The sequence below is a fragment of the Pteropus alecto genome, unplaced genomic scaffold (assembly GCF_000325575.1).
Source record: "Pteropus alecto unplaced genomic scaffold, ASM32557v1 scaffold389, whole genome shotgun sequence".
Taxonomy (NCBI): domain Eukaryota; kingdom Metazoa; phylum Chordata; class Mammalia; order Chiroptera; family Pteropodidae; genus Pteropus; species Pteropus alecto.
In genome coordinates this window covers 732,442-747,223 of record NW_006443569.1, presented here as the reverse complement: position 1 = coordinate 747,223, position 14,782 = coordinate 732,442, and the positions used below count along the sequence as shown (strand labels likewise).

Below are 14,782 nucleotides of genomic sequence, written 5' to 3'. Positions count from 1 at the left end.
CTGATTCTAACTTGGTGCCTGACTACTACACTAGCTACTTGGCTCACAATCAACTTTGCTTCTTGCTTAGCTTTCTGGGCTGTAAGTACCACTATGTGGACAATTTAGACTTGGCTCTTACGCGTCCATGTTCAGAATCTGCTAACTGGTCCTACACACCTAGAAGAGGAAATCCCTTTCCCACTCACTCAGCCATGCCCCAATTTTCTCCCAGGTACTTACACTGCCTAGTTGTCATGAAACAAACTTAAACAAATCATTTATAGAGAATTGGAAAGGACAGTAATAAAGATAAAGAGTTAGAAAATGAATGAGAAGTATGGAGTTCTTCAATCTGAATATAACAAAGTTAAAGAAAAACTTAATAATGGTCTTCAACACTGAGAAGGAATTTGAAAATTCTTCTCAAAACTGAAAAAAGAAGTGTAAATGACTGTCTCTACTAAAGACACAAGGGAAAAATAGATAAAAAAGATATGTGGGGAAAGAAAGTACTTAAGGTGAGGACTATCTTACATTAGAATTGTTACTAGCAGTGATAATCATTTTCTTGGATGGTCTTTAATATAAACTATAGAATTCAAAGATCTAAGTTCTAGTCCTGGATTGGCCAGTAACCAGATGTGTGACTTTCAGCAGGTAACTTCATTTATAAAATGAAAATCATATTAAATTATTTCTAAAGTTCCTTTTAACTTGTTAAAAGTAAAATTCCATGATTGCGTAATTTTCACTCTTTGAAAAAAACAAAGGCAATTCCAACATGACATTGTAAGATGAAAGGGAGAAATAATGAACGAGATATACTGTAGAAAGATCTCATCCAACACTATAACTTCAAGAGTGATATAAGATTATCAAAGAAGTTGTGAGGAAAAGTGGAAAAATCCAATATATGTCAGTAATGAATGGTGAACAGATAAGAAATTTAAAACAGAAATTACTAAAAAAATATTATTTACAGAGGAAAAAAAAGAACAATAAAGAAGACTCCTAAAATATTTCCCCATCAAAATGGTCAACACTATACATTGGATAATTTGTTCCTACTTGAAAGATGTCATCATGCTAGATTTAACTACTTTTAACAACTAGTACATTTCAGTCACCTCTCACTTTCTCCCACATAAGATCGAATCAGCCTTTCAATGACCTACAATTCATGAGTCATAATTTTTCTGTTTATGATTCAGAAAAAAATGTCTTCAGTCAGTATTTCCCAGACTGCTGTGGGTTTATTCCAAGAACCAATTTCATCTTCACTGGTTTCCTACAGGAAACCAGACCAACTTCCTATTATTTTATTTTCCTTACTTTTAGCATACCATAGCCCACATCAAATTAACTGGAAGTGAGAGTGATAGAAGACTACTCTATGCAAAGAGTAGCCAACACAAACAATGCCCAGTCTAGAAGTCACGGATTCAAAATTAAATTCAAAGTGTGCTAATATTAGAACCTTCTTTCAAAAGGGCTCCAAACCAAATAATAAGAAATGTATTTTAATTAATATTATTGCAAGCATTCCACTGTCAGAAAGAATTTTTTTAAAAAACTATTGTCTATGAATACAATAAATCCTACAAAGCTGATTGATAAAGAGAAATTAATTACAAGCAAAAAAATATGTATTTTCCATCCTAACCCCTAACAAGCTGCAAGGAGAACAGGCAGACTGAAACCCGGGGCACAGAGCTTGGGAGTTGTAGGAAACACACCAACATCCCACCTCCATCCTCCCACCCCCACCCCCGCCAAGCAACTTGGCAGTCTGTCATCACAGCTGCCATCATGCCAGCTCCTGTCCCACACCCACTCTTTCAACGACTAGGAATCAATCTGACATTAGATCACAGTAGATATAGTGGCATGGAACATAGGCTTTTAAAGGACTTTCTGACAGCTTCTACTCATACTATTCCCCTAAAATATGAGGAGTACCTAAGCAGCATTTATTCTCATGGACTACACACTGCTCAGAGAAAGATTTCTGAATATGAAGAATGTTGGTATAAACATATATCGGATTCTCCATAAACTCTACATTCTTATCATTCCTGATTGTAGGTATATATAGTATTAGGCTTTAAAAGCACATGTAGTCATTAACCAGCAAAGAATGGGCCTATTCTATATCAGATTCAAAGGCTGATACATTAAAGGAAGAAGTCCTAAGAAGAATGCATTTAAGGTTTATGTTATATATGGATAAACCAAGAAACCTTAAATATTGGAGCAGTATTTCTCAAAGTGAAGTCCTCAGACTAGGAGCGGCATCACCTGGATATATCCTAAAAATGTAAGTTCTCAGACCCCACTGTAGACCTAATGGATCAGAAATTCTTGGGAAGGACCCAACAACTTACAGCTGATGCTGAAGTGGGCTTTATCAAATTTTCTTTCTTCCTTACACCAAGAAATTTCACACCAAGAAATTTCTAGAAAAGAATCCACTCAATTTACATTTCCCTCGTAACCCTCTAACTTCTAACCCTCTGCACTCTGGCTAACTCTTCTATCATAATGCTAAACTGCTCTTTTAACAAGTCATAAATCATTTCTAACCTAACTGTCAAGGCCAATGACCTTTTCCTGGTGCTCATTCCCCTAGATGTATCTGAATTATCTAGCACCGCTGACATCCCCTCCTGTTTGAATGAGCTATTTTTTTTTACTTCTGTGACACAATTCCACCCTCCTGCCTCTTCATCTCCTACACTTCCCATCATCAGTGACTACACTTGCTCCTTCCACACTATAAATACATGCATGTCCCCAAGGTTTAATCTTCAGTCTTCTACTCCTCTTTTTCCATCTGTCACCTTGGCATCTCAAGAGCTCCTAGAACTGAATTTATAACCCCGTACCGCCAAATCTCTCACAAACCTCACATTTTTCAAACTATTTCATGACCTGCTTCACCATTGAATGTCCTTCAAGTACTGCCAGTGGAACGTATGCAAGAGGAAACTTCTCATTTCCTCTACACAATTCCTACAGTTCCTCCTTGAATGCCTGCTTCTAGTATTGGTACCATCAGCTATCTGGAACCCTGGGCAATGGAGCACCATTTTCCCTCTCCCTTGATTCTCATATCTTGTCAGCAGAGGAGTCAACCCTACCAGGCATCCTGTTTCATCCTCATCATTCCCACTTCTAATACCACCAACTTCATCCAACAGTTTCCTATCTCTTCTAAAGCCCTACCTCTAGACTCTTATCTATAAAACTCATCTCTGAATCTATTTTTCCCTGTTCAAAAACATGTAGAGAATACCCCAATGTAGCCCAACGTCCTACCTAGCCTTACCTCACAATTCTCCTCAAACTTTTTGCTAAAGTAATTTAGAATGCTCATCATGTTGCAAACATATCCAAGTTTTCTCACTTCTAACTCTTGGCCTTATATTATTACCTCCATTTTAACTACCAGTTCTCACTTAACTATGTCTATAAATTTCCTCCCTAAACCTCCTGACACCACGCATAATCCCCTCAAACTGAAGTTCTCTCTTATCCTTCTCTAAAGACTCAAAAATATTAATGCCAGAATCTGTCACTTGCCATAAATCACTGAGACCCTCCACAACAGAAGTGGGTTTTACACATCTGTGTCCTCTACTCTACCATGCATGCAAATATTTGTTAAAGGGCTAAATGATCTTACAAGCCAAAATTCTTTTCTGCCAATTAACCAGGCTTTAAGAGAAGCAGGTAAAACAAAATAAAAACAGATAAACTTCACATACACAGCAACTTAGAAGGAATCAAACTCAATGTCCTACATCTTCTATACTTATAGTACAATCACCCTAGAATGATAACCAGATACTGTTAAGTTCACTTCAAGTAAGGAAAATATTTCAGAATTTTTGAACAACAAAAACATTTTTATAAAAAGAAGACTGACTCATTTAATACCAAAATGGCAGGGGGAAGACCTTCTATAAATAAATTTTCATAAAATTTCATGAATCACACACCATGCCAGTTTATATAGCTTCAAGAGGTGATAAACTATCTACAATCACAGAGGAAATTTCTTAATCCGAAGGAAATTAAATAACGAAGCATTCATTCCAAAACATTCTATTTTATCTGGAAGATACTTTCATGGTTAGTCAAGAAGGCCAAGAAACAGCTAGATAAATTGCAATGTGGAAGATGGACGGGTTGCTCCAATTAGAGATAAAGTCTTCATTCCTGGAGTGATAAAGAGTCACTGCTTCTCTATAGAAAAAAGGGGTGATTATCTCTCAAAGGATAGTTTGCATAAGATACCCTTTCAAAATGAGAAAATACATTTAGAATCATTTAGAAAACCCGCTCTGCTCTAATCTTGATACCTTTCACAGCTCAAAGCTTAAACTTGGATACAAAACACAATCATCAGAGATTAAGAAAGGGGTAAAACTTTTATTTTTCTGAGACACCACAGACAATTAAGAAGTTTATATGCATACATACATACATACATATATACATACGTACATATATATATGCGCTCACACTTGTTCGCGTTCTCTCTCTCTCTCTATATATATATATGTATATACATATATACAAAATTGAGTGTAAATCCTTATAACTTTTCTCTAAAATGTATATATATATATATATACACATATATATATATATATAGAGAGATACATAACACGAACAAGTATGAGCGCCTAAGCGCCATCCTTCAAGGTTAACATTTTACAGAAAAGTTATAAGGATTTACACTCAATTTTTACATTTGATATCAATTACAAAACTGGGCTTACTATTATATTTCTCTATGTTCTATACCTGGTTTCATTTGATCTAGCTTATAATTTCTCCCTTAAAATAGCAGAGATATAAAACAGGCACATAGCTTCCATTCTGCCTAAAGTTGAGTATATGGAGAAACAGCAAATCACCTTAAATACTTTCTGAAAGATTGCTGAATTCATTCATCAAACAGCAAAAAATGCTGATAGATTGTTTTAGGGAGCTGCTTTAACTTAGAGTTAGTTTGCTTTTATCTCAAAGCTCCACTAACTATCCTGATTGAATAAGTATCTAAATAGATCTCTTATCATCCCAGGCTTCAGATTTCACTCACTCAACTGAGCACTAGAATATTGCAACAAAAACTTGAATTAAGCACTACTAGAATCCAGGGGATGGGCTTCTCAGGTATACTGCAATTTGTTCCAGAATAAAAAAACTAAAGAGAGGTAGATGGACTACCAGAGAATCTGAATAAAGGAAAAGAAATCAACATTAGCTATATCATACTGAGAAGACTAAAGGCTACGAAGTTTTTCTTCCAATGATTTTTTACTACTTATAATAAAGTTAATTCCACTAATTTTAACATATTATTGGGACTCGAAAGTACTATTTTTTTCAGCCAGTAATATAACCGCTACCAAAAAATTTATATTAAAATAGAAGTTTTATTGAGTTACATTTTCCAATATTTTAACAAAATACTTCATTTACAATGTGATTTGAAATGGGAGAAAATACATCTAAGTGCGGCTCACAACTACAAGAGCAACCCCAAAATAGAATACTGCTATTTTAATGTTAGCAGTAATATTTTACTATATTGTTCAATAACAGAAAATGTACTTTTAAAAAATACATTAGTATTTCTATTAGTATTCAGTAATATCCAAACTAATATTAATGATTAAACTTAAAGACTGGGATGAGTGGTTGTATTACTGTATTAAGAAGCAAATAAAATATAGAATAACTTATGAACACAGCTAGAGAACCCAGTGATAATGAAAACGGCTTACTTTGACATGGCTCTGGGCTCCAAGGTTGTAGATCTCTGTAGGCTTGACTTCATTAATAATCTTCACAAGGCAGGTACTGTCGGTGAGATCGCCATAGTGCAACTTCATGTCTTTAGAATTAAAAAACATAGCATTAGACAGAAGTCCAATTTTTCAAAATATCAAAACTGAAATACATATTCTGAAACTCTGAAAACCAGACTAGTAGGGGGAAGCAGTCTTTAAAAACCTAAGTAGTAGAAAGATACTCAGATTTCTTGACTTTGTCTCTACAGGATTTGTAAAACTCAGATGGCCTTTTTTAAAAATCTCAATATTATGACAGATGTTATACAATTAACATAGCTTATAGCTTATGGCTCCCAGGTGGTTATAAGATGTGTTACATAAGAGTGAGATTCAAAGAAAATCTCACCATAATGTGTATACTCTCTAAAGAAATCTAACACATTGATAAAAGTGAAGACAGCTATGTTCAGATACTTTTATCCACGAATTTTTAAGTACTTCATAATCAATCCTTAAGCTATCCATGAAATGCCCAAAGTAGTGACATAAATGATTAAAGGACAACTAGCCTAGTCTAACCCTAAATCTAAGCAGAGCCATACACTGAATTCATTAGTAAAAGAATTTGACACATACATATGGGTGATCTGCTAATTTGATCTTTTTGTTATTTTTACACAATATTGATCTATGTCTAGATCTAATGGCAATATCATTCTGTAATTTACACAAAAATAACAATTTTCAAGGAAGATATAATGAATAGCCTAAATATTAAGGTTAACCTAAACGTAAATCTTGTCCCCTTACCGGGGACAACTGGGTCATCTTTCTAGAAGACAGTTCCACCACCTGTACAAGTAATATTCCAGGCTCCGAAGTGAATAAAAAAATCACGGTTTACAAGATGACTAGATCATCCCTGCTAGCTGGAAAAACTGAATGGGTAAAGCAAGCTAAACGTGAAGTTAAAAATCCCTGTATCCTAGTCTCAGCTGTCTTTGACATGATGTGTGGCCTTGATGAAGTCACAACCTCTCTCTGCCTCCATTTCCTCATCTGTAAAACGGTCTCATTCACAACCTCGGGAGCTGCTGGAAAGATCAAATGAGAAAACACTGTGACTGTGCTATGTAAAGTGTACAGCTACATGCAGGCAATTTTATTAACAAAAATAACAAACGACTGCAGACTGACAACAATCTGTAAAGCAATTAAATATAGTTTTTACTGCCATTTGTTTTTAGACCTGCCTTCACAAATTATTTAAAAAATTAAATAAATGTAGAAAGATTGCTGAACTTAATTAGACTAAATGTAAAAAGCAAAGAAGTGCTCCGTGAATATGGAACTAATCTCACTTGAGGGGATAGTAACACCTGGAGATAGGTGATCGATGGCATGTCTACTCTTGGTCTCTGGAGTAGCATTACCTGACCAATATCCTTGTAACAGCCTAACCAAGATGACAGTGTGATCCAGGGGCAACAAGCAATGAAGGGTTTTCAAAACATTCAGATAGCATTTAATGCAGGTAATTAGTGGGTAAATAACTGCAACTTGATGGACTTTGAGAAAAATGACATTTGAAAATACTTTCTAATGTAGGAAGTTATAGAAAGAGATTTTATAAAAAGAAAATTACTTACTTCCTTCAATATGAGCCTGGGGATTCTTATACAGATGTTCAATTCGACCTGTATTGAATGAACTGGATCGCCGGACAATTCCATGAACCTGCATTTTTATAGCGTGAAAGATAAGAATAAGTTATAAATGTGTAATGAGAATTAATAAGCAACTCAGAAGTTCTTTTGCTTATGTTTAGCTTTGTGAAAAAATATATAACATCGATAAAAATTATTTTTAAATTATGAGAAATAGTTCCACTGCTTACATTCTCCCCAACCACTGCCCTCTAGCCACCAGTACCGTCTACCTTCATCTTTCACCAGTGTTTTTACTGCCAATCTCAACAAAAGTAATTAGATAATTATGTGACTTCACAGCAAATGCTTAGTCGTAGATACTCAAATGTCTCCTTTTCTAAACACACACGCACACTTACAGTCCTACTGCTGACAAAAATATCTCCTAAATTTGAAACTGAAGACAGACCACATGAAGCCATATCAGTAAAACAGCCTTGCAGCCTCTTTAACACAAAACATGAAGCAGAGAGGCTCGATGCCACCACATATTTCCAGTGTCCTCAGACTTTTGTATCCTGCACCTATTATTTATATGTATCTGGGTCTACAAATAAAATCAGAGAACAGCTGCTAATATGCAGCTGTGTGGAAAAGTAAGAAAGCTAAATAGCACAAGCTGGGGACAAGATTTATGAACTACTAGATTTAAGACATGAAGAAAACTCAAATGAAGAGAGGATTTTTATTTTTATCTTTGACTTAACTATCATAAGTGTAATGAAAAAAAAAAAATCATTGGAAAAGAAAGCATACCTGTTCTAATACTGAAGAAAAGACTATTTGTGTCTCATACATAAGAGAAATTATTCAAGAACTGGTATCACTTCCTTCTTGTGTCAAGATTGCTCCCTTTGTGTTGCCAATGCTAATACTAGCTTATGTCACCTGCTGCCCAAGTTCCAGTTCTACTGGTGGCAGTTTTAATCCTTCACTTATTTTAGAAGTGTTCTTTCTAATGTTGGGTAGTTTCATTTGTAGCTGAATACACTTCTGTGTTTTAACTCAATCATTTTATGTCTATTTCAAACCAAAATTAATCCTTGGTATGACTCAAATATTCCAATTGCAAGGGGAAATTATAAGCACATAAGACTTTCTTTCAAACAGAAAGAAATGTCATCATCACTTTATATGGCATACATGAGAAATTGATGTCTGCAAAAAAGATACAACACACCCACAATTAATAATTCTGTTGGTTAGTTGCTTTAGTGAAAGAGAAAAGCACTCATCTACTCTATTTTCCAAAAGAACTAAACCCAAGAAAATTTGGTAAACATAAAAATATTTTAAGAAAGGAACATAACAACCTTGGTTGAAATTTTAGGAAGTAAACAGTAAAATCTGGGAAATATTAAGTTGAGATTTGGGTATACATATCCATCTCTTAATTTACAAGTGAAGAAAATAACATATTAGGATTTATTATACTTAATGGTCTCCAATTTTTCAAATTGTTACTTGATTGCAAAGTTGAACTGTTCTACAAACTTAATAAATGTTATTTAATAAAAAAAAGTTCATATATATACTTCTACATAGCAAAATTGGTATTTACTACCAAAATTACTTCTGAAACACAAATTTCTGATGTAAGCAGAACTTTATTTCATTGGATAGAGATGAATTTATATGTTCTAAAAACAAATAATTTAACTGACAATGAAAAACTTAATAAAAATGTGGTTACGTCTATTTTTGCTCTTAATTGTTGAATTCTGGGTAAGACCCATATTCCAACAACCCAAAACAAAGAGAAATGCCAGATACATACACACTGTACATAAACATATAAGGCTCTGATAAAAATTAAATGATATTGATGAATTCAGTATAAATATCAGAATTCAGCAAATAAATAACAAAGGACATTAATATCGCATTTGTGACAATAAAGCATTAAGCACTAGTTTTGGGGTTGCCTTTTTTAATAGAAAAAAAGGTATTCTAATTTTCCCTCATTCCTAACTTGTTATACATGTATACAGGAAAGAAAGACCTGCCAAATGCTTAATCCATGACAGCAAGTATTGTTCTAAGAACTAATGAAAGCTAAGTCTGTCTGCTTCTGAGACAGGTGAAATACAAACTTTAAGACAAGCCAAAATGTGTGCAAACTGGATAATCTAGTTAAGAATTTGAGATTAGCAGCTTTCTCTTTATAAAGAAATGTATGTAGGGCATTTTGTTTGTTTTTATAAGGATTATTAGGGGAAATGAGATGAGGAGTTAGAAAACCAAAGTGAAAAAATAAATGAACTAAATGTGACTCCATATAAACTTAATCAAAATCATTATTAAATTACAGTTCAAAAAAAATATATAATTCTGAAAAACTGAAGTCTTAAAATAAATGGGAGTATTTTGACAAATTTCATGTCTCATTTAACTAAGTGATGAAAAGGAAAATTTCAAATTCTCTGAATGTCAGAACAAAGTTGGTTTAACATCAAAACCTAGAATCTGATTAGGCAATACTTAAAGAAATCCATCATTCATTCGTTCGTTCATTCATTCATTCCTTCCTTCTTTCCTTCCTTTCCTTCCCTTTCTTCATTTCTTCCTCCCTTTCTCTCTCCTTCCCTCTCTGCCTCCACCTCCCTCCATTTACGTATGTATGTATGTATGTATGTATGTATGTATGTATGTATGTATGTATATATGTCAAGAAAATAGAACGTATTATCACTATATTTCAAATACTTGTGTCTGTATTTTTCTTGTGAGGCAAGGATGCCTTCCAGGGATGTTTAATGCCACTTGCCTTTTGAAAAGTCTAGATTATGTAGATAACATCAATAGCTAACATTTACATGGCCGTGACAATGTGCCAGACACTATTCTTTATAAACATTAAATCACTTAATCTTCACCACAACCTTTCTATTACTATTCCCATTCTACAGATGAGGATGCTGCCTGAGACCACACAGCTAGTAAGTGGTCATGTTAAAGGGTAAATATGGTCCATTGTGCCAACACTCGGTATGGTTTCAAAATGAAATCCATAAAAAGCTTTGCCTTTTTTTTTTTGCCAAAGCTTCTGGGATATCCAACAACCTAGAAAAACTATTTCAAAGATTCTCACAGATCAAGGAAGAATGGAATCATAGAAATTCCATGTTCTAACAAATAATTTATCAGAGAGAACAACTGGACAATCTTTATATTCCATTTCTTTTCTCTTCTCCTGATCTTCCTAGTTATAGTTCATCTCCTGGAAGGGGAACCTGCAATTTACTTATTCTTTATTTACAATTCTGATATGCTATGTTGTAGTTATTGCCAAGTTTTTTAACATAGATTTTCCATATATTCCCAGACAAATTTTAGCTTTTAAACAGTTTAACTTTGCCTTTCATTTTTCTGGCTTCTTTCTGTATTTAGTGCAAAATGGGTACCAAAGTATGTTGTTGGCCAATCTGCTAACAATGATGCTAAGAAAGGCACTTGAAACTAGAATGTAGTTTCGCAAGAAGCTTTACTTCCGTCAAGTTTCCTTTTTCCCTTAGGATGACAAGGAATATGCTAGGATCCTAGGCAATGTAACATGCCTGCTTTTTGCTAATGCTAATTAACTGGACTAAGCAGCCCTCTACAAAATCTACGTCCCTTGGCTTGTCAGCATCAAGCACTGTGTCATCTGTCCCTCCTGTATCAATAAGCCCCACAGATCCCACAGAGCTCCTCTAGACTGTTTTCCATGGATTGTCTTACCTAATCTTCAAGACATCCCAATTTATGTGAAAAAACTAAATCTTAGAGAGGCCCAATGACTTACACAAGGCCACAGAGCCCACAAGTGGCAGAGGAGGAAGAGGACACAGGCTATCTATCCAGCACCAGAGCCCAAGGGATTCCTCTCCACAGTGAGCTGAACTGACTCATTCACCTCCCTTGCTCTGAGTGGGCTGAGAAGGTATAAAGAATTATCCTTTGCACACCAACAATGTGTAGAACTAAATATATAAACCTTTAAAGGGCGATTTCCTCTAAATCCTGACAATTCTTAGTTTTCCCCATCATAAAATGACACCTGTATTCTATAATGAACTAGTATTAGATCCATTCTTTTTATGTTCTCCTTAATGTTTAATCTTGAGGAAAAAAAATCAAGAAACAACCTTAAAAATCATTAAATTTAAACCTTTAAATAGTCTCTTCTCAATGAGAACTGGACCAGGGATAAAGAATTCCTTCACTTGTTCACATTAAACAGTTCACTCAAAACATGATCAGATGTGTGAATTTCATTGTCCACATCAGATGACCATGCCCCAAAGCTTCAGTATTTAATGTGTGAGGTCATACAAAGTATTTAACTATGACAAATCAGTCTATTAACATACAATATTCCTTTTCGAGTCATATACCGATGTATGTTTTTGCTTTAAAGTTAGCCACATTTTTTATACCTTTACTTTGCTTATTTCATTGGAAAGGAGTAAAAGAGTATACCTAACGAGTACACCTAACTATGCTAAGCTAACTCTTCATACAGAGTTTGTTCTTGCCTATGCAGTCCCATCATCACTACCCTGTCTACTCTTCACCTTGCTTCCCTCATCTTCATAATGAAAGACTGTTCTTGCCATGCTAACCAATTAAAGTTTGCCCCTTTCTTTTCTAGGAAGAACTCAGTCTCAGTATTAAGCCTATTCATAGAATTTGTAGATCTTCTTTCCAGTGTTTATTTGCTCTTGGCTTGTACTTTGCTACCCCAAAGTATATTGTTTCCAGTTACTTCTGAGCCTAGTGATATCTCTTATACAAAGATTCAAAATAATATGAGAGCTCTGAGAAGCAAGGCTCCACAAATTAAGATATCTTATGATTAAGTGATCTCATTTGAACCTTTAGTTTCAGTGGTCCTCAAACTACAGTACGCAGGGGATCAGCATCAGCAACAACTGGGGGCTTGTTAGAAAGGCAGATCCCAGATCTGAGTCAGCTACCTGTATCTCAAAGGTCTCTGGGTGACTCTGATGCATACTAAAGGTTGAGAACCTATGGAGTGCTTATCCAAAACTGCTGATGTTGACCCTGTCAATTCAGGTATGGACAGGTATGTCCCCCTCTTATCCTATTGCATGTAATTTACTAATCCTATTATTTTGCTCATGGTCTTGAGCAACCAGAGACAGCTAGCTGATAATTCTGGAAATTTTCCAATGCAGCCTCTTAGGAAAATCACTTTCACATTTACTTTGACTGAAGCACAAAAAGATAAAGCCTGCGCCACAATGAGATTCCTCTTCAGGGTTTATCCTCCAATTATACTAATCTCTTAAAACTGAACACATCAACCTATTAAAATTGAGTATAGCATGAATAAATACCCTTTTACTCCCTCTGTTCCTACAAAATTCACATTTCTCCTGTGCTGTGAGGAGGAATCATTTCTGGTTAGGCTTTGTAGCTCTGTACCTTCCATCTCTATTGTCTATAGTGTTTGTTTCTATCAATTTATGGAACTCACTCCTAACCCTCTCTTCTCTTGCCAATCATTGTTTCAGTGATTCATTCCTCCCATTAACTATGACTTGCCAAGTGGGACTTCTATTGTCTGTCTTTATCAGAATCAAATCTGCTCTTAAAATTTCAAATGCCAATATTTGTGGATCACCTGGGAGTCCTAGGTTTTTATTGCATTAATTTCTAAGTCTTGCATCCATTTAGGAATATTACTACCTGTCTTCTGAAGTCTGCTAGTTCCTTAATGAGACACATAAGTGGAGCTTTGCATCTCTGTGCATGTCTTCTTCTCAGTCTTTCCCAATAACATTAAGAGCACCATCCTGATGACTGAGAATGTTTACCATCTATCATATCCTGACTAATCCCAGACCCTATTACTCGTCCACCACATTATCACAGAGACCACCGCATCTCACACTGCCACTCCCTTTTTCTCTGGACTAGCTACAGACACTACTTGTACCCACCACCCTCAAGTCTCAGTCCCCCATGTCCACCTTGGAAGTAGAACTCAACATCCATGCAATTCAAGCATTCTTTCTGATATATTATCTCTCTCTTCCAAAACTGCAATGATTACGATGGAATTCAGGACATACTACTCCAGATATGGCACCTGGCATATTGAATATTTTAAGCTGAAGAAGTTTGAGAAAATGGCAGAAGCGGGAAGGGCACTGCGACCTTCCCCCTGCCCTTCTCCCCAGAGGCAGTCAAAACCCCCCCTGTGAAAGGTACCCTTCCTATACTCAGAAGAAAGGACCCTCTTTATCTATGAAAACAACGGGATACCAAAAAGAATTCTAACAAACAGACCTTGCTAAATTTCCTCCCTGCTTACTACACTTACCTCACACTCCTCAACCTATCATATTTCTCCATGACTGTGCACTCTCCACCAAACCTAACATAAAAATATTTAGGTTTAACTGTTTCTTCGGATCTTCGTTTCCTCATGAAGGCTCCCTATCATGTAAAACTTATATTAAGTAAATTTACATGCTTTTCAGTTTAATTTTCAGACCCAGCCAGGGACCCTAAGAGGGTTAAGGAAAATTTTTTGCCCTCTACATTAAACAGACAGATTTATAGAGAAACTTCCGCTATTTTCTCAAAGTTTTTCAGCTTAAAATATCCAATATGCCAAAGTGCCATATTTCAGAGTAGTGCATCCTGAACCCCATCAAACTTCTCTTGGTTTACTGAATACACAGTCAAACCACAACTCCTCTCTAGCCACCAAAGACCTCTTGGCCCTCTTACCAAGTCCCAATATTGAAAACAAAGTAATTATGTCTCCTGCCAAACCTTTCCTTTTAGATTTATTACATTATGTTAATAGAGCCTGAATAGAAATCAGTCTGCACCCAAAACCAATTCTTCTGCACTATATATAATCCACCCTAAAATTCGTTACTCTGTAGAATATGTATTTATCAATTATTATAGGAATCTATGTATACGAACATATGTGTATGTATAATACAGTCAAAATTCATTGTCTTATTTTAATTTCATTACACGAGCTAGAACTAGCTATTAGATAAGGGTACGGAAAGTGATAAACATATCTGGTATTACTTCTTAAAGACAAGGCTCTCAGATTATGAGTTACAATAAGGAAAATAGTTTCCTTTTCTTCAAATCCTGTTGGTGTTTAGATGCCAAATCCCTTGCTGTTTACCCATTTGCTCCCAGTGCACATTTTTTAAACAATGCTCTTCCAATTAGGATAAACGGAGAATCCAAAATTATTAACATAAACACTCCCAAATCAGACTGGAGCATACGGGTCACTGTACA

The 14,782-nt window shown here is 35.2% G+C and overlaps 1 protein-coding gene across 5 annotated transcripts in view; it reads right to left on the bottom strand.

Moving 5' to 3' along the window:
* GMDS (GDP-mannose 4,6-dehydratase) overlaps positions 1-14,782 on the bottom strand; it is a 607,022-nt gene that overhangs the window by 453,335 nt on the left and 138,905 nt on the right. For all 5 annotated transcript variants that reach the window (XM_025041522.1, XM_025041523.1, XM_015599051.2 and 2 more), the window contains exons 3-4: positions 7,439-7,526; positions 5,781-5,890 (exon numbers count right to left, since the gene is read on the bottom strand). In XM_025041522.1, coding sequence (XP_024897290.1) covers positions 5,781-5,890; positions 7,439-7,526 — 198 coding nt within the window. The remainder of the gene's footprint in view (positions 1-5,780; positions 5,891-7,438; positions 7,527-14,782) is intronic.